We start from the raw sequence: 20,311 nt of genomic DNA on the forward strand, positions 1-20,311 counted from the left end.
TGAGGTAGTACTGCAGTACTTCTATGGTAGTACGGCAGTAATTGCAGTACCTTCGAGGTACTTGCAGTACCAATGGTACTCACGCTATTCTCATTGTAATTTTGCAGTACTTTTGAGGTAGTACTGCAGTACTTCTATGGTAGTACGGCAGTAATTGCAGTTCCTTCGAGGTACTTGCAGTACTCACGCTATTCTTATTGTAATTTTGCAGTACTTTTGAGGTAGTACTGCAGTACTAACACGTCTTCTATGGTAGTACGGCAGTACTTCTATGGTATTACGGCAGTACTTCTATGGTAGTACGGCAGTAATCGCAGTACCTTCGAGGTACTTACAGTACTCACGCCATTCTCGTTATTTTGCAGTACTTTTGAGGTAGTACTGTAGTACAGTACTTCTATGGTAGTATATATACGGCAGTAAATCGCAGTACCTTACATCGAAATACTTGCATTACTCATGCCATTCTCATTTAAATTTTGTAGTGCTTTTTTGAGGCAGCACAGTACATTGTAGTATAGTATTGCAGTACTTGAGAGGTAGTTTTATTGATGATTCTTCTGCAGTTTATAAGTTGGAGTACTGCAGTACTTTTGATTTTTTTTTTTTTTTGAAGTGGGTTATTGTCGGTAGGACCTACTACTATTATAAGTAAATCTGCATTACTGTATAGCTATTGCAATAATAATTATGTAGAAGCTTAGTGATGCTCATGCATGTATTTATTTCTGCTATAAAAAAAAATCATACAATGGACTAAAACTCAAACCTCTTTGTAGTACCTGTGGTTAACGCTATTTTAACCTCAGACCAGATTTTTACTGACGGGGACAATTTAACTTTCATATTTGAAAAAAAAAAAAATTCACTATCTATTTTTAAATATTCCAATTTATGCAAGAAATCATATTTTGACTGAAACAGAGCTGCCAACCTCTGGATGCATGATTTAGTAATTTTTCAAGAAGTGCCCATTTCAATGTCTTAAACCTAATCAATGACTTAATGCAGCACAAAATCACACCGTAAGGTAAATATTCTAGCTCAAATAGGTTTTTACTGTTCTTACATTGTCACAAAATAAATCACACATTGACATAGTGTGAGGTTCCTGCCCGAAGAGACTTTATTCTTGCCAATGATTGACTTCATTAACATAGCAGCAGTGAAATACTCAACATTCTACAATAACAGCACTGTAATTTGTACATGATATTATTGGCCCCCACCCAAAGAAAAATAGAATTACACATGCTTATAAAACATTGGTGTGTTCCTTGACTTAATACCATTATTTAATATCTAAATTCTCTTGTTCACACTTAAAAAAATACTTTGAATTAATCATGTCATGTTAATAATAAAACACAATGGATAATACACTTGCAAATTCTATATAGGCGACTATAAAATCATGAGTTGTAAGTCAAGATACATAATGTTCATCTAAATACATTGCTATCATTGACTCCATACGGCCTTAAAGTCTTTGCTTCAAAAACAAAATCACCTTTCTATTCAATATACCATAATCATGTATTGGTCTCAATCAAGGATTCACACCCTATGGGTGACACTGATAAGTCAACCCATTGCTGTTGTGAATGGCTGAAACAGCAAAGTACTATACATGTATAGAAAAAAAAAGACAGTATAAAACAACCCAATATTCACACACTATCATCAGAAATTTCTGTTGTAAATGGCAGAAACAGCACATTTAAACCAACATTCTTCATTGAAATATTGATACAATGAAACCCCGCTGTAACGAGGTCCGTGGGACCGGCGATATTACCTCGTTACAACCGGTACCTCGTTATAACCGTACGCATCAAAAACAAAGAAAAACACAAGCACGACGTCATGATATTATACCCATCGATGAAAGTTTAGAACATCCTTTGCATTGTTATCACACAATATGGGTATCTATTATCGAGAGAATAAAGGTAAATTATTTGTGAATAAGGCAAAAAAAGTCGGGGTTGAAATGGATATTTTTCTTCCAAAATCTCTTCGAATATAATAGAGCACGTTACATTCTTGAGAAACATAGGCTTATATCATTATCATTAAAATCAGATTGCATAAAATGTGTTTAAGTTTTTCTAAACACCAGCGCAAATAAAGTAACATACATGCGTTGTTTACCGGACCTTGCGAGACATTTTTACGCTGGTTTCGAGCGGGAATGGGATAATTTCATGAATCACATCGGCTGTAAATCTTATACAATTTATGATTGTAGCGGCCGAAAGGATCAAAATGCGTTATTTTCTTTCGAAAATCTCTTCGCGTTTTGTACATCCGTTCTTGAAAAATAAGCGACAGGAATGAATCTAGAAGGTTGTGATTCTTTTTACACATCAGATCTGTTCCTAATAGACCATTCTGAAAGAAAGAAAATGTTCATTGTGAAATGCGTTGTTAAAAATTGTGGTTATGAACAAATCCAGATCTATTCAAATTGTTAAATGCGTTAATTTCTTTTTCTGAACACCGACTAGGTAGCTTAACATGCGTTATTCAATTATTTTGACGCTATATACTGTCCACCGGCGAGATCGCGATGATTAGAGTAACATAACATTATGTGTCGTTTATCGTAACTTGTGGGATTTTTTTTTTTTTTTTTTTACGCTGTTGGTGCCCAGTGGGAATGTGATAATTTCATAAATCATTTCGGCTGTCATCAAGATTCTCATACAATGTATTATCGTTGCACCCGAAGGGATTGAAGATGCGTTGTTCATTTTCTTCTGAAAATCCCTTCGCCTTTTGTACATCCCTTCTTGAAAAATATGCGACATGATTGAATTCAGAAAGTTGTGATCCATTTTACGCAAATCTGTTCTTCGTAGACCATTCTGAAAGAAAGAAATATCTGCATTGTAAACTGCGTTGTTAAAATTGTGATAATAAACAAATCCAGATCAATTCAAATAGTTAAATGCGTTTGTTTCTTCTTCTGAACACCGATTACGTATACATGCGTTATTCAACTATTTTACGCTACTGTCATCCGGCGAGATCGCGATGATTTCAGAGTATGTGCGACGTTTATACCTTAACTTGCGAGATTAGGTTATACGTCATACGTTGTTGGTGCCCATGCAGCGGGAATGCGAAGATTTCATGAATCATTTTGGCTGTATAATCTCATACAATGTATTATCGTTGCGCCCAGGATCAAAGATGCTTCTTTATCTTTTCCCGAAAATCCCTTCGCGTTGTATATACATCCATTAAATTAAATATATTATATGCGACAGGATTGCGTTATTTAACATTTTTTACGCTACTGTCAACCGGAGAGATCGCAATTGTATTAATCATTTCAGCTATAATCATATATTCGTACAATATTTTTGCTAACCAGCAAAAGAACAGGAAGTCGGGACTACAAATGTTACCTCCATTTTCTTATTTGGCACCATGACATAATCTGGTCTTGACTTCTATCCGTTCTCCGTTTCTTTTTCGCCAACACGTACTCGGGGCTTACAGCCAAACAAGATATAGGTCCCGTCATACTTCTCTTTAATCAACCCCATTTCGATTTCGATTTTGACCAGTTATCACTACATGTAATTATTGTGTTAACACCAAATATTTTGTGTTCCACACATTGTAAAAAAGGTTAAAGAACTGGTTTGATTTCTGTTATAATGCTCATAAGAAGTATGGAAAATAAATGCATTTAATTGAATTGAAATGGAAAGGTTAATGTTGAGTTTTACACGCATTCCAATTTTCATATTTGCCACGAGTGTCGCCTAATAAAAAGTTGGAGTGCGTTATCTTTTTTTGCTTGTTGCATTTTGTGGGCTGACCTATAAAATTACGCACACGAAATGATTATGTTTGATAATTAATAGTAGGAAGATCTGATGTTATCTTATTGCATTTTTTTTTTACCAAAGAAACATGGAAGGAACCGCGGTCTCTGCAAAATGGGAAAAACACGGGTGTAAATTCGAAATTTCGTGTTTGAAAAGCGGCAAGTCTACAAATGGTACCTAGTTTACCCTGCCTACTATGCTGATCCTAACAGAATTTTGTAAGCATGACTACCTCCGTGTCTCAGAATAACGTGGCACACAGGGGATTTCCACCATGGCACATAAAGAGTTGAAATCCGATCAAATTTCCTATGTTTTATTTTATCACGATGCGCCGAAAATGTACTAACCGGATCTCCGATAGCCCCCCCCCCCCCCCCCCCCCCATTCGTGTCTACTTAGTATTTTGTGGCGCCAATCGAGTGCACGTGTGATCGCCAGCCCGCGCGCACGCACATATTGCTTCTATGACCACTGAGTGGGGCACATGTAGTAGCTACGCGCGCGTGCGTGTGCGCACACTCGCGATGCGAGTACAGTGTATTACGCAACGAGTCGATCGAGTACCGCGCCGTTGAGTTGCATTTTCAAATTCTGTAAAACGTATAGGGCCTACGCGTATAAAGCAAAATGGCAGCGCAGAGAACGAAGAAATTTTATGCCCTGTGGCTGTGATGACAGCGTTGGAAAAGGTCCTGTGGTGGACTGGATAAAGGACAATGCCCAATATTCACGTTGTTGTTCCCATGAGGAAGTGACTGTAGTATAATGGGGCAGCGGAAAATCTGCAATCAACACATCAAGCAAAGCTGCTTGCAGCTAATGGTAAGTTACGTACAACTGTATACCCTACATGTTGATTGTGTATGATTGAGGAGGGTATGGTAGGGGTCCAACCCACCGGCCGGGTCCATAACGACCGACCGCGCATTATAATGGCATTGCGCGTACAGAAAGAAAATGTACGCATGGGACTACGCGCAACGATGTTCGATTCTTCACTGGGCTACGCTACCGAGTAAAATGTGGCGAAAACAACTAAGTATTCCCTCTAAATTACCGAAATTTAGCAAAATCGAATAAGGTTTATCGTGTAACTACATATAACTAGGCCTACCTTTGCTGACTCGTTGTTAGATGTAGACTATCCTTCCGTAATAAATTTGACGATTTTGACCGCAAAATTGTCACCGCCGCTTGTACGATCGTGCACACACGTTACATACACATACACATGACATACTAGTAAACATTTTGTCGCCCGCTACGACCGTACGAGTTGATGCAGAAACGAGAAATGAATGTGAAAAAACAAACCGACTCATCTAATTTATTTCAATTACGATGAAAAGTTTCCTAATGAAAATCAAGTCAAATTCATCAAACAGTCCTTCAAAAGTAATATCGAAGGATTCAAAATATATTCAAATATTATTGGGGAAAAAAATTACGACTAGAAAAAAACAGCAGCTTGTCGAAAAAACGCGTTTAAGTACGCTTTATACGTATTGTCAATAGAGGGCGGGGTGGTCGGTCGATATGAGCCCGGCAACTGAGTGCGGAAAAAATGACACCCCACGCGTTCGAAGCCGCCATCTAGAGCGCGTACCTCAGATCGCATTTTCAGTGCGCGCTTGTGAATTCGAAGTATTTTCTCCACACGTGAGTAAAATTTCAGGCAAATTGTGAGATTTTTCACGTTTCTATTGATAGAAAAACGTTAGGTGTCCGATATTATGAACACTCAACCATACCACCTATCGTCACCCTATCATATGCCTATTGCATTTGTAGCTTGTTTATTCCAAATATATATTACAAATTCGCCTAAATCTTACCTCAAATATGCCATAAATACTACAGTTTCGAATGTCGTGACCGTCTTGTTGGTTTTAAATCTCCGTTTTAAAATAGCGCAATTTTAGTGCACGCAATCCGTTTTCTTTGCACAACGTTAGTTCTAGCGATCGGCACCCCTCCCTTATAGGTAATACACGTAAATTTCACAGCCATGCGTCGTTACTGAGCGCATGTGTTATGTGTAACATTGTTAGGGCTACACATAACACATGCACATGTGTTATGTGTTATGTCTAGGGCTACTACTATCGGCAGGGCACCTTCCCATCGGCACCCTGCGTATCATGGCTGTATCATGGCTGTAGAACGAAAAGGTACGCGCGGGATTAAGTGTCATTAGCTATGAGCTATAGGGTTCTAAAGACAATAAAAACGAAGAAACGAAAATCAAACTCAAACAAACCAAGCTAAAAATTACACATCCGCTCAGTAACGACGCATGGCTGTGAAATTCACGTGTATTACCTATGGCCTGTGAAATTCACATGTATTACCTATGCTGTGAAATTCACGTGTATACCTACCCTTTTTAGCTGCGCGGAGAAAATGGAACGCACGCACTAAAATTGCGCTATTTTAAAACGGAGATTCATAATCAACGAGACGGTCACGACATTCAAAACTGCAGTATTTATGGCATATTTGAGGTAAGAATAAAGCGGATTTGTGTTATATTTTTAGAATAAACAAGCTACAGATCCTTAGGGTGACGATACGTGGTACCCCCAACCCTACTACTAGTTTGGTTTGTTAGTTTGTTTGTGAGTTTGATTTGCGTTTTTATTGTTTTCAAAGCTAATGACACTTACTGTAATCCCGCGCATACTTTTTCGTTCGTACGCAAACAGCCATGATAAATACGCAGGGTGCCGATGTCAAGCAGGTACCCTGCCGATAGCTGGTACCCTTACCATAAGATATAACGTTAGAATCTATTTACATGTACACTGTATGTTACGTTCAGCCGGGGGAGTTTTCAGCTGCCTCTAGACTCTACAATCAACTTTGCATCATACCTTTACCCAGATATCCTGAATAGTAACCACCTATGTCACATCCATAGCCACAACTACTGACTGGGAACCTGGCTGTACTATTAGATCGTTCAGACCTAAGTTGACCTTTTCCTCATTTTACTTTAAAAAATGAGAATTTGGACACAGAGGCTCGGAATTTGATTTTGCACTTCCTTAAGCATGCAGCTAACTGTAAGGAGACATACGTTTAGATTTAAGACATTCCTTGTCAAATTCCTTATGATTGTGACAAAAGTTCTTGTCAACTAAAGGCTAAAGCTCAGTCTAACCGTTAGGATACACCTCTTCACTCCATCACAAGCATTTTGCAAGTAACTTTCTGTGAGATTTGTGGGTTTAACCACTTGGCTGCGGACCACGTAATATCCTTGGCAACATTCCATTGTGTACTGAGCATGTAATATAATATTACGTCTTCATATAATGTGTAATTTGAAGCCTCAGCGCTGTGCTACCCCTACAGTTCAAACAGCACCTGAATGACATGATTGAATGTACGGGCAACAGGTGCCCCCCAAAATCAGTGATTTAGCTGTGATTTGTGAGGGTTTTGATTGGTCTCCAAGGTGAAAGTTTCTATAGAGTCTCAATTCAAAATGGCGACCTACAGTGGGAAGAAGGGTTTTGATGAATCTTTTGATGATAGTAAGTAAAGCTGCTCTTTGTGAAGGATTTGTGGAGGTATCGCAGATCAGGAGAGGATGATGCCTCACTATTTCATATTTCAAGCAATATAATCTTTGCCAATCTTTCCCCTTCTGGAAGGCATGTTTTGAGATACACATGCATTATTATGCATCAGCACCCAGGTGTTCAGTGTGCGTAATAGCCTGCAGCAGTCCAGTGGTTAATTGTTTCATCCATTGTGAAGCATTATTATTATTATTATTATTATTATTATTACTTATAGTGCGCTTTTCCCACAAGGCCCAAAGCGCTTACAATCAATTCAAAATATGCACGACAGTACGTCTAATCTTTTGAATGCTTTTCTTCATCTGCATTTTCAGATCAGAGGATGTTCACTCTCCATAGGCTTGAAGTATTGGAGAGGCTAGACCAACATGAGGACGTGTACATTCAAATTGCAGAGCGCCACCACAGCAGGTTGCTTTACCAGTAAACATGGAGATTGGTGAGCTGAGGAGACTACGATGCCGCCATTACCCCTTCGAGAGAAAGGCAGCTTTCCAGGAGCTCGACAGCCTTCTAGCTTCTGGAGATTTCTTATGCTGGTAGAAAGATATTGGTGAGCAAAATACTAGTATTCGAAAGTGTTGCCTATATGTGTCATTTTTCTTTCCCTTGACCTCTGTCCTCTGTAATCTGTTGTTAGTTTTTAACCAAATCAATTCAATAACGGTGAACATAGTGTTTATATGAAATCAAATGTCACATAAAATGAGAAATGAGATTTGAATGTTTTTTTACATGTCTCATACAAAAGTAAGGAATTAATCATTTGTCTTGTCAGCTGCTTGTTTACGTTTAGTAAATTCTCTTATTTTATTTAAGGATTTGATCTTTTCAACTCTTTTTCAGACATGCATCCTCAGAATCAGTGGATCCTAATGGCAGGCGGTGTGCGGCAACTCTCTGGAGAAGATTGTGGGTCATGAGATCAGAAAGACCTGCATGGCAACAACGGGTTGAGCATGAAGGGGACATTTTCGTTTGCAGATTTACAAGGTTGCCATGCTTTCGTCTCAAGTACTATTTTCAGTAAGTCAAGCCAAGCCCTCTTCAAAAACAGAATTACTTTCTTAGCCATTTTTTTTTTATTTCCACATTCAAAGTTTTTTTTTTTCCCTTCGTTTTTATAGGATACACAGCTCTATCATAAAGTTTTGGTTGAGACTTGGCTTAAGGTTTTTGTCATGTTTTTTTTTGGGGGGGGGGGGATAGTGAGAAACCTCTTGTAAAATGCAACTGTATGAAAGACCATGTAGTTTCATGGGGATTTCAATTTTTTTTTTTTTTTTTTTTTTTTTTTTTTTTTTAATGAAAATCAATTTTGAAATGGCTGTGATGTCCAAAACAGAGCAATCCTATTAGAGTGTGGAATCCAAATTTTATTACAATCTTTTAGTTGTACTTTTTGGATTTTGTAGCTATTCCATATCCGATTTCCATCAAATCAACTTTGAATTCCTCTTACCCCTAACCAGGCCAGGCCCTTTTTAGTGTTCTGTGGCCTGGGAGGGGTTGATTCAAATCTCAGCGTTTGATTGCACAATCGCTGTGAAATTTGGCTTGTTCATTACCCGTGGTGTAATCTACCAAGCTATACAAAAAGAAATGGAAATTTTCGTCATACAGTATATGCATAAAATCATGCATTTTGCTCCCTATCAGATATTAAAGCTCCTACAACCCTATTTTTTGGTGAAAACATTCTTTGTGGCATTTCTAACAATGAATTTGAAAAAAAAAATAGTATCAAAATCAATTTCTTCAGTATTTTATTGTATTAATTTCTTGGTAATCTTAGGTACATGTATTTTTTTGTTTTTTCGGCCTGTTGATTTATCATTTTTTTCCTGCAGAATTTATGTCAGAACCCATTTCAAGCATTATCATGATAAAATTAATTAGTTTCAGCCCATGAAAGTGAAAATGATTAGATTGTGTTTTCTCTTCTTATTCATAAAGATATAAATATCTTTATGAATAAGAAGAGAAAACTCAATTTGCTTAGACTTTATACACAAAATCACATTTTGAGCCATTTTCAGTCTGACAGGCATACATAAAATGTCATGCAGCGTCATGACAGTATCAAAAGATGTGCAAGACTTGAAAGTAAAAAGTCAGGGAACGATGCAGTCAAAAAATTTTATGTGGCGGAGTAGTCGCCAAAATGTGGAGGGGGAGGGGGTTGATTCAATATCTGGATACTTGGAATAAAATTTCCATGATGTTTCATTTTTTCAATCTTGAAATTCATGTATGTATACACAGGTATGTACTGATAATTTAGCATTTCCTTTTCTATCATCTTTTCTACTGCAGACATGATACATTCGTATGCACAAGCAAAGGGATGCAAGATACCAGCGAGAAAGAGACCACAAACTGGGCTTGCCACTGGATTTCCAACTCGCGTGATCATAAAGGAAACATGCAGACGAGGAGGAGGACAAAGAGTGTGCAAGAGGCTCTAGCTGGAAATTAAGAAAAAGATTGACTGTCGCCTTTGTGATTGTAGACTGTGGTGGGACATTTATCACATTCAGTGACATTTCTTCTCTTTTTTTGTAAATGAGGAGAATGTTGATTGTGTTTTCTTGAATGAAAAGGAAAAGTGTCAGGATCAAGTCGGCTACATACTACTACTTGGACTGTAAAATCAAACCAAGTATTGGAAATTTTTTCATGCATCATTTTTATTTATATGATCATAATTGAAAATACATATAATTCCTTATACATGTACTGTATCATGATATTGACAGAACATTACAATTTTTTTTCTTGCATGCATTGTGAATATGTTCCTTCATTTGCTGGACTTTCCATAATAAATAGTTTAAATTTTATGCTACATCAAGTCTACTCAGATTTAAATTCTTTGTGTTCTCTACTCCTCTCAACTTAACTTTACATCAGGATTGCATGTTTTCGTAATCCATGTACATCATATTGATCACTATTCCCGTCAGCGTTTGAAGTGTCATCTCTTGTGCCAACAAACAGTTTCTGTAATGTATTACATAACAACTTACGGATATTTCTTTTCCAACAACCTAGAAATGAAGCATATCATTCACCTGCTCCCTTCCACCGAGTTCCACAGACATGAATTCCCCTGGCTGTTGCTGGTTTGGGCAAGCCTTCAGTCAAGCTTTGTGGTTGTTAAGGTTCAATTTTGTGAAGAAAGCATGCATAAAATCTTACTAAATTGCAGAAGCGGTCTGTTGTAATTCATCTTCATACATTTACTGTATGTTGTTTGTTATTTCATTACTTTGCAAATATTCACATGAGAGAAATCTGTGTTTCCACCTTGGAAAACAAATTTCCCTTTCAACCTAGCTACACTTACACTGTAGAAGAATATCTTCTAGATTACATGCCTGCCCTGACAAAACCAATGTGGGCCCCATGTGGTGTATATGGGGAAAATATGGAACTAAATTGGCAAAGCCCATTTGGCCCATATGGGCCCCAGATGGGGTGTAGGCCTACAGGGAAAATCATACATGGGTCTCATATATACTCAGTACTTGAATTCTAGAAAAAAAAAACATTGTATTATATTTTATTGATTGTTTATGTATGCTATGAAAGCGGATATAGATTGTCACTTGTTTACCGTTGTAATTGTACATGTATATTCATTTGCAGTAATGAAGTACAGGGTAACCCTTTTATAATGAGGTTGGTGGGACCGCCATTTTTTCCTTGTTATAACCGGTACCTCATTGTAAACATATGCATACTGTATGTTTACTATTTCAATATTTGCAAATTCAGATGAGACCAATAAGATATCCTCGTTTCCCAGGTTTCCCTGTACTGGTACTACTGCAGTACCATTGTAGTACTACTGCAGTACTGGTACTACAGTACTACAGCAGTACCAGTACTGCAGTACCACTATTGGTACTGTAGTACTACTGCAGTACTGGTACTGCAGTAGTACAGCAGTGCCGGTACTGAGTACTGCAGTACCATTACTGGTACTGTAGTACTACTGCAGTACTGGTACTGCAGTGCTACTGCAGTACTACTGTAGTACTGGTACTACTGCAGTACTACTGTAGTACTGGTACTACTGCAGTACTGGTACTGCAGTGGTACTGCAGTACTACTGTACCACTGGTACTACTGCAGTACCAGTACTGCAATGGTACTGCAGTACTACTGTAGTACTGGTACTACTGCAGTACTGGTACTGCAGTGGTACTGCAGTACTACTGCAGTGCTGGTACTGCAGTAGTACTACAGTGGTACTGCAGTAGTACTGCAGTGGTACTGCAGTACCAGTACTGCAGTAGTACTGCAATAGGCCTACTGGTACTGCAGTACCAGTACTGCAGTATTACTGATGCAATGACTACTGCAGTACTGGTACTGCAGTACGCAGTACTAGTACTGCAAGGAAGAAGTGAGGTAGTACTGCAGTACTGGTACTGCAGTACTGCAGTACTGCAGTACTAGTACTGCAGTACTGGTACTGCAGTACTGCAGTACTGCAGTACTAGTACTGCAGTAAAGTGTCCAATTTACTACAGTACTTCTGCAGTACTAGTACTGCAGTACTACTGCAGTACGTGTACTGCAGTAGTACTGCAGTACTTGTACTGCAGTACTACTGCAGTACTTTTTCACAAGGGCAGAACAAATTTCTGCACACAACGAAGTAAAAACTCAGGCTGCATCATTATCTGCTCTATGTTTTCTGTTGTTTATTTATTTTTATTTTTTGTTACAAGGAATGAAAACTGTGGGTCCTGAGGACTTCATTACAACAGGAGTCCACTTTTTATAAGTGCTGTGTGGCAGAAAAAGGGGCAGATATTCACGCACTATATATGTAGGCCCTACTTGAATTGCATTTCTCTTGTTTTTATGATGCTTGCCAGGACAGACTTGATCTCCTTGAAGATTTAGTTTAGAGATACTATTTCTCATCTTCTGCCTGCAAAGAGATGATGGTAAGCAAGACTAAAAGAACAAAATGGAATATTTTAATGAAGAAAAAAGAATGGAAAACATATGCTCAGTTGATGAATATGAAAGAAAAACAAAGACTGCATAATAGAGGAAAGGTAGATAGAGAAAGAAAGAAGAGGGATTTAATGAAAAGTATAGTGTAACAAAGAACGAAAGGCAAAAAAAAAAAAAAGACAGAAGCAACAAAAAGAAAGCAAAAAAAAAAAAAAAAGGAGATCATGATTAAAAAGTTTATGACGTCATCACTTGTTTGCGGTATCGCGATCGCAATCGTCCGATCCAACCACTGATCTAGGAGATCAGTGGATCCAACCGAGCGCACATCAAGATGGCGGCGACCAGGCAAATTTTACGTAGCCTTGCTTCTGTTTCTATGAGAGGATGCTTGACTCGTCGGTTGTCTAAAACTAACCATGGATCCAGACGTTCTGCTTCTGCATTTACATTTATTCCAGATGAGCCATCCCCCTCAGACGGTAAGGAAAAAGACTCTCTTCGCTTTGGATACGGTCCTATAGGCCCAGGCCCCAGGTGGGGTGGTGTCTAACGTTACGTTTGTATCGTTCACACTAACGCTGCGCTGGCCTGGACGTACACGTATACGTATGAAGTAACAAACATGGATATGTATATATGGGACTAGGTACTTCTAGCCTAGAGAATGTTTACGCTTTATTTGCCTCCAGTGCTACTGGAGTCCAGTAAATTTAATAACTGTTAGAGTGTTTAAGGGATTAACGTGTTATGTTAGACCGACAGTTATGATTTTGTAATTTAAACTGAAATGGGATCGGTAGGCCTTTATTTGTCTGGTCCATCTACATCTCTTGAAGTTTAGGACCTACTCTCTATTTAACTACACGCAGCCGCTGTCGCGAAGCGACGCGGCTGCACCTGTATTCCTTCGCAGACGTTGTCATTTTTCAGTGTGGTTGTGCGACTCCTTCATGAATATCTTTATTAATCATGGAAAACTAAAATACAAGGAATTATCGTAATCTATGATAATCATTCAATAATCGGTATGCGATTTTTTGTTTAATTACGTCAAAAACTCACCGAAATCTGTGGCTGAAATCAGGTCTGTAAACGTTCTTATTGCTTCACTCCTCATCTGCGTGTTATTTGAATGGCATTCACTCTCGTATACTACAATGTACAACGTAGGTAGTCGGAGAGCTAGAGGGCGCCTCTCCGACTACCTACGTTGTACGTTGCGTTGTAGTATACGAGAGTGAATGCCATTCATAAGAACACGCAGATGAGGAGTGAAGCAATAAGGACGTTTACAGACCTGATTTCAGCCACAGATTTCGGTGAGTTTTTGACGTAATTAAACAAAAATTCGCATACCGATTATTGAATGATAATCATAGATTACGATAATTCCTTGTATTTTAGTTTTCCACGATTAATAAAGATATTCATGAAGGAGTCGCACAACCACACTGAAAAATGACAACGTCTGCGAAGGAATAGAGGTGTAGCCGCTGTCTCTACAGCGGCTGCGTGTAGCTACTCTCTATTATGAATGCCCTGGTTGGACCTAGGGTAAGGGCACCAGTAGTCGGTCAGCCCCCGGTATTCGGTCACTTATCACTTGTCACCAGCCAGTAAGTTCAACTGTCACAACACACGCAAATCACATTAATTCACATACTTGCACACTCATTCACAACAGGAAAATCCCTTAGTCCCCTCCAAAAATCCATCCAAAATCCCAAATTTTACCGTCAAAAGTGCAGAAACGGCGCTACTTTCCAAAAGTGCGCGCGGATAAGGCCCGGTTTTAAGAGTATGGGCCGCCGAAAAAGCGCTAAAAATCGAGAAATACGCCGTTCTCTCGCGGGATTTTTCGCTTATCGCAAGCTTGGAGTTTAATGGTATCCTCAAAAATGCAAAAGAAAAACAAAATTTCCGTACGTGCCGATACAGTGTCCCAATGTACAAGGGTTGAATGCAAGTGCCGAGGCCCCAGTATTCGGTCACCAACGGTCGCCGCAACGTCCCTGATGCAATTTTGCGCCAACAAGGTAGCGCGTGTGCACGCATTTTTCAGCTGCCTTGAACATGCATTGACTTTGAACGCGCACATCGCGTGACCGAATACTGGTGCCGGTGAACGTATACTGGGGAATTTTCAAGGTGAAATATTTCGGGATTTTGTGCAATTCTGTGAGATATTTAACGAAATGAAAGTTGAGATTAAAGAAATTTGGTATATTTCACATACATTGCTGTAGATATGATGTATGTATGTATTATTTTAGTTTGAAAAATATTGCAAAAAACTTAAGTGACCGAATACTGGGGATGTTACCCTACGTACTGGAAGTTGTATGGTAAACTAAGGGTATGGTAGGTGTTCAACACACCGACCGGGTCCATATCAACCGACCGCGCACTATAATGGCATTGCGCGTACAGAAAGAAAATGTACGCATGGGACTACGCGCAACGGTGTTCAATTCTTCACTGGGCTACGCTACCGAGTAAAATGAGGCGAAAACAAATAAGTATTCCCTCTAAATTAACGAAATTTAGCAAAATCGAATAAGATTTATCGTGTAACTACATATAACTAGGCCTACCTTTGCTGACTCGTTGTTAGATGTAGAGTATCCTTCCGTAATAAATTTGACGATTTTGACCGCAAAATTGTCACCGCCGCTTGTACGATCGTGCACACACGTTACACATACACATGACATAATTATTTTGTCGCCCGCGCTACGACCGTACGAGTTGAAGCAGAAACGAGAAATGAATGTGAAAAAACAAACCGACTCATCTAATTTATTTCAATTACGATGAAAAGTTTCCCAATGAAAATCAATTCAAATTCATCAAACAGTCCTTCAAAAGTAATATCGAAGGATTCAAAATATATTCAAATATTATTGGGGGAAAAATGACGGCTGGAAAAAAAAACAGCGGCCTGTCGAAAAAACGCATTTAAGTGCCCTTTATACGTGTTGCCAGGGTGGTCGGTTGAAATGAACAGGGCAACTGAGTGCGGAAAAAATTACACCCCACGCGTTCGAAGCCGCCATCTAGAGCGCGTACCTCAGATCGCATTTTCAGTGCGCGCTTGTGAATCTGGAGTATTTTCTCCACACGTGAGTAAAATTTCAGGCAAATTGTGAGATTTTTCACATTTCTATTGATAGAAAAACATTAGGTGGCCGGTATTATGAACACCCAACCATACACTTATCGGCAGGGTACCTTGAGTTGACATCGGCACCCTGCGTATCATGGCTTTTTGCGTATAGAACGAAATGTACGCGTGGGATTAAGTGCCATTTGCTATGAAAACCATAAAAACGAAGAAACGAAAATCAAACTCACAAACAAACTAACAAACCATACTAAACACGTTTCAATTACACATCCGCTCAGTAACGACGCATGGCTGTGAAATTCACGTGTATTACCTATGGAGGGAGGGGGTGCCGATTGTAAGGTGCCGTACCCTTTTAAGCCATGCGAAGAAAATGGAACGCACACACTAAAATTGCGCTATTTTAAAACGGAGATTCAGAATCAATGAGACGGTCACGACATTCAAAACTGCAGTATTTATGGCATATTTGAGATAAGAATTAGGCGAATTTGTTTTATACTTTTGGAATAAACAAGCTGCAGATCCTGAGGTGGTACCCTCAATCATACTACTCATCAACCGCCTAATGTTTATTTGCTTGATAAGAATATTTAACACTGAAATTCACGTAAAAACTTGACCTACGTGATTGAGAAAATCCAGCACTATCAAATGCTGTTGTTCCCTTTTCACTTTGAAGTTTCAGTGCAAAAATATCGCCGTCAAACTTACGCGGCCTCTTTTCAGCTCCCTGCGGTTGATCTATTAAAGGACAAGTTCACCTTCATTAACATAAGGATTGAAAGAAAGTAGCAATATTAGTAGAACACATCATTGAAAGTTTCAGGAAAATCGGACAATCCGTTCAAAAGTTATGAATTTTTGAAGTTTTTGTGCAGTCACTGCTGGATGAGAAGACTACTGCAGTGTATGATGTCATATGCGTACAACAATATAAGGAAAATATAAAGAGAATTTCACAAAATTTCATCTTTTGAAAAAAGTACACATTCCCTTGACTCGTTACTGACATATGTTCGAAATTTTGTCCTTGATTCAAACCATTAATGAACAGTGAATTTTCGCATTTTCCCACACATCCTCATCAACAGTCAAAGCCAATCCATTTTTATGTGCTCTGCGCGCAGTGAAGTGCGTACTTAGCATTCTGTGTGCCAATACTACAGTCAATTTCAATAAGGGCGGTCGATGTGTAGTAGGGTTACCATACTACGATGTGGATGTGAAAAGTGATCATCGACATGGTGATGTTTCAGTAGCGTCTACTTTCACTTTTTGGTTTGCATTTCAGTCCGGGAAATCTGCTCATGAGGCTAGAGAGGGGGGCTAGCTCCGTTTCACAAAAAGGCACTCTCCCCCTCATGAGCGCCTGAGGTACTCAAGATTCTCCCTCCCTGCAGTGCTCATGAGGCCTCCTCTCCACTTCTCATCCATCTCACATCTGATAGAATTCTAGTTATGGTCGCAAGTTCGCATTGTGATTTTTTTGTTGCAAACACATATATGCACTCTCCATGATGAAAAGAAGAAAAAGTTTTATCTATTTGTTTGACAAAAATAAAGTTTTAATCAAAACAATAGAATTAATTTTTGACAAATTTTATGTTCCAGCCACCTGGTTCAATCTTCAATTAGATCTAGACCCTTTTCCAAGCTAACTTCTAATGCCAAGTCGAAGTCTAACTCTACTGCAAGTGAAAAACCTTGACATTAGTGAGTCATAAAAATATTTGCACATATGGACAAACATGTGAATACAATAATCCATAAACATTGTGTTGATATATTTTTCACATTCAGAAGAACTTGAAATTTAACACAAAAAATGCACTCGTTTATTAGGCACAATATAAAAGTGAAAGGAAAAGCACATCAGTGGCTTTGTGATGTAGAATCTGTACAACTCTTAGAGCATGATCTCATGGTGGTGATTTGGCTCAGTTGGTAGTTTGTCTGCCTCCAGATCCAAAGGACCTGAGCTGAGTTACATACCCAAATATCATAGAGCAGTGTTGTGTATAAGTACTCCATCCCCTTTAGTAAACAGCAAAACACTCTGTCCCTCAGATAGGATATTGAATGTAGGTCCCGTGTGTGAGTTAGCCATGACTCGCACACGTAAAAGATCCCATTTCATTTATTCATTACAAAAAGTAGGATGCTAACCTGTAGAAGTGGTCCACCTACCTATATACCCACACAAGGAGACGGACGAAAGATGCTGACCCCTCGTGGTTCACCCCAGATGACCAGCAATAGTCGACAAACAGTGTATCAACCAGGCACATTGTGCCATACACTTGAATGAATAAATGAACATCATATTGTCTGTTGAGAATTAGAAGGGCATTAAAGTTGTCTCAGACACTATGGGTTTAGTGGCAACTTAACGCTCTTATCATTCTCAAGCGACGATATGATTGCATACCTGCCAACTGTTCAGTTTTAATCTGAATATTCAGATTTTTCACTGAAAGAAAAGGCATTAATTTCAGTGTGTTCTGATTCTTTGGAAATATCTGTTAATAGTTAAGTATATGAAATTTATGAAAGTTCAGATTCTTAAATAATTTTTCTTTGTTTGTTCAAATTTATTAAGTCTCAGTGTTGGCAGGTATATGATCTATGATCAAGGTTATCAGACAAAACTGATGAGTGAAGACTTCCTCTTTGTAGAGTAATAAATAGAATGAAGAAAGAAAATCCTGTAACCCTTTGTTTTGTGTTCAGGCACTTGTCTTAAGATATTGACTATTTTTAACTGTCAAGCTTTTTCATCAGTGTTCAGTAGTCCATCCAAACTTGACCTACTTGTCATGTTTTCAAGCCCACTCAAGCATAACAATGTGGCTCAGTCAAGTATATAGAGAGGCCATTGTGACACAGTAGGGATAGGGGGTTTTAAAGGACAAGTCCACCTTCATATACATAAGGATTGAGGGAATGCAGCAATACTAGTAGAACACATCAGTGAAAGTTTGAGGAAAATTGAACAATCCGTTCAAAAGTTATGAATATATTTTAAGTATCTGCGCAGTCACTGCTGGAAGAGAAGACTATTACAGTGTATGATGTCTCATGCGTACAACTAAATAAGGAAAATAAAAAGAGAATTTCACAAAATTTTACTTTTTCAATAAAGTGCACATTTCTTCGACTTGCTACTGACGTACATTAAGGGTAATATCATTCCCCCTGCCTTCTGAAAGACAGAAGTCGAGTGTTCTTCTGTTATGCGATAAAAATGGAAATATGTTGAATTTTCTTTATTCTTTCTTTATATCGTTGTACTCATGTGACATCACAAGCTATAGTAGTCTTTTCATCCAGCCGTGACTGAGTAGAAACTTCAACTTCCGATTTTGCTCAAACTCTCACTGATGTGTTTTACTAATATTGCTGCATTCACTCAATCCACATGTTTATGAAGGTGAACTTGTCCTTTAATCTCTTTTCATTTAATAATTAGTTTCCAAACTTCTGTTCCAAAGGCATACAAGGGCAAGTTCTCCAGAGTGTTGACCACATACTTTCAATAGCTACACTTTTCTTTTCTTTAGCATTCAGTAATCCATCCAAACTTGGCCTACTTGTAAGGTTTGCAAGTCCACTCAAGCAGTTACTGTAAAATGAGGAATGTTCACATGCATTTTAATTTCGTGAATTTCGCGAGAGCCAAGTTTCGTGAAATTAAAATGCATGCTAAAGTCTACACTATATGCATTGAATGTTTGAGGCAACTTGCGAAAATTTCATGCTGCAAATAACGCCGTCGGCTCCCATTCGCAAAAATTTCATACCCTGAAAATATGCTGTTTTACAGTAATCAAACTTTTAAAAAATGGTTGTGATACAAACTACATGTAAGAGTAGATGACAGAGATGCTTTATCAAAGTAATGATGTCTATTTATGCAGTGATCATGGTATTTTTGTGTACCAATTAGGTCAAAATAATGTGTTATCAGCTTTGACTTCCCTGTAGAATTATTGTGTACATAAAATCACCAGTAGTATCAAGTACTATGTAAGCAATATACAATTTATAACTCACAATACGACTGCATTGTCTATCATAGTATTATCTAATTTTGTCAAAAATGGTTATTGATATGGACTCTCTTGCACATTCCTTTCTTTGTTCATGAATCATGCAGATTTTTATGGGGGTGATGCATGGTCTTTGTCCAGTAAGATATGGGGAAACTCCAACTATATACATGCATGGTAGATGAAACACAAATGACATCACTTTACAGCACTTTCCTTATCATCTGAGTATTCATGTGATTCATTACTGATGTCATTAATTTCTATGCAGTATGGATTTGACTTGATGTTTCACCTAAGAAGTGAAAATGTAAGGGGCAGAGTGAGGTATTGTAGAATGAGGTTACCCTTTGTCACAGGGGACTTTCCTCATGTGGGGAACGAAAGTCCTCCCTGCGACTGGGATCTTTTCTATAGTCAAAGGTTGTCTTTCTCTAAATGCAGCAGATTGTTAGCAGACCATTCACTCATTCAACTCTTTCGACTTGTGCAACTACAGTGCCTCGAAAGAAGTAGCCAATCACACAGTGTTCTTACAATATAACAATCAGTAAGATTTATTATCTGGTCTCAAATTGTGGTCGTTTACAATAATAACATATTACAAACTTGAATACAGATATCCAATTCCACTTGATCTTGAGCTTGGTTGCTCTGCTCGTTGGTTTATTCTAGAAGCTCCCGTGCTTGGTTGCTCTAGGTTGTCGACGATGC

General features: G+C 38.4%; 1 protein-coding gene and 1 long non-coding RNA gene across 2 annotated transcripts in view; both read left to right on the forward strand.

The window, feature by feature from the left end:
* The first annotated feature begins 4,455 nt into the window (after window positions 1–4,455).
* LOC140243045 (uncharacterized) lies at window positions 4,456–10,248 on the forward strand. The gene is made up of 4 exons (XR_011902161.1): window positions 4,456–4,670; window positions 7,753–7,991; window positions 8,285–8,464; window positions 9,755–10,248. It is a non-coding gene; the product is annotated as an uncharacterized lncRNA (long non-coding RNA).
* A 2,339-nt stretch (window positions 10,249–12,587) lies between these two features.
* LOC140243072 (2-oxoisovalerate dehydrogenase subunit beta, mitochondrial-like) overlaps window positions 12,588–20,311 on the forward strand; it is a 71,510-nt gene continuing 63,786 nt past the window's right edge. The window contains exon 1 of the mRNA XM_072322808.1: window positions 12,588–12,897. Coding sequence (XP_072178909.1) covers window positions 12,750–12,897 — 148 coding nt within the window. The 5' untranslated portion in view covers window positions 12,588–12,749. The remainder of the gene's footprint in view (window positions 12,898–20,311) is intronic.

The sequence above is a fragment of the Diadema setosum genome, chromosome 19 (assembly GCF_964275005.1).
Source record: "Diadema setosum chromosome 19, eeDiaSeto1, whole genome shotgun sequence".
Taxonomy (NCBI): Eukaryota; Metazoa; Echinodermata; class Echinoidea; order Diadematoida; family Diadematidae; genus Diadema; species Diadema setosum.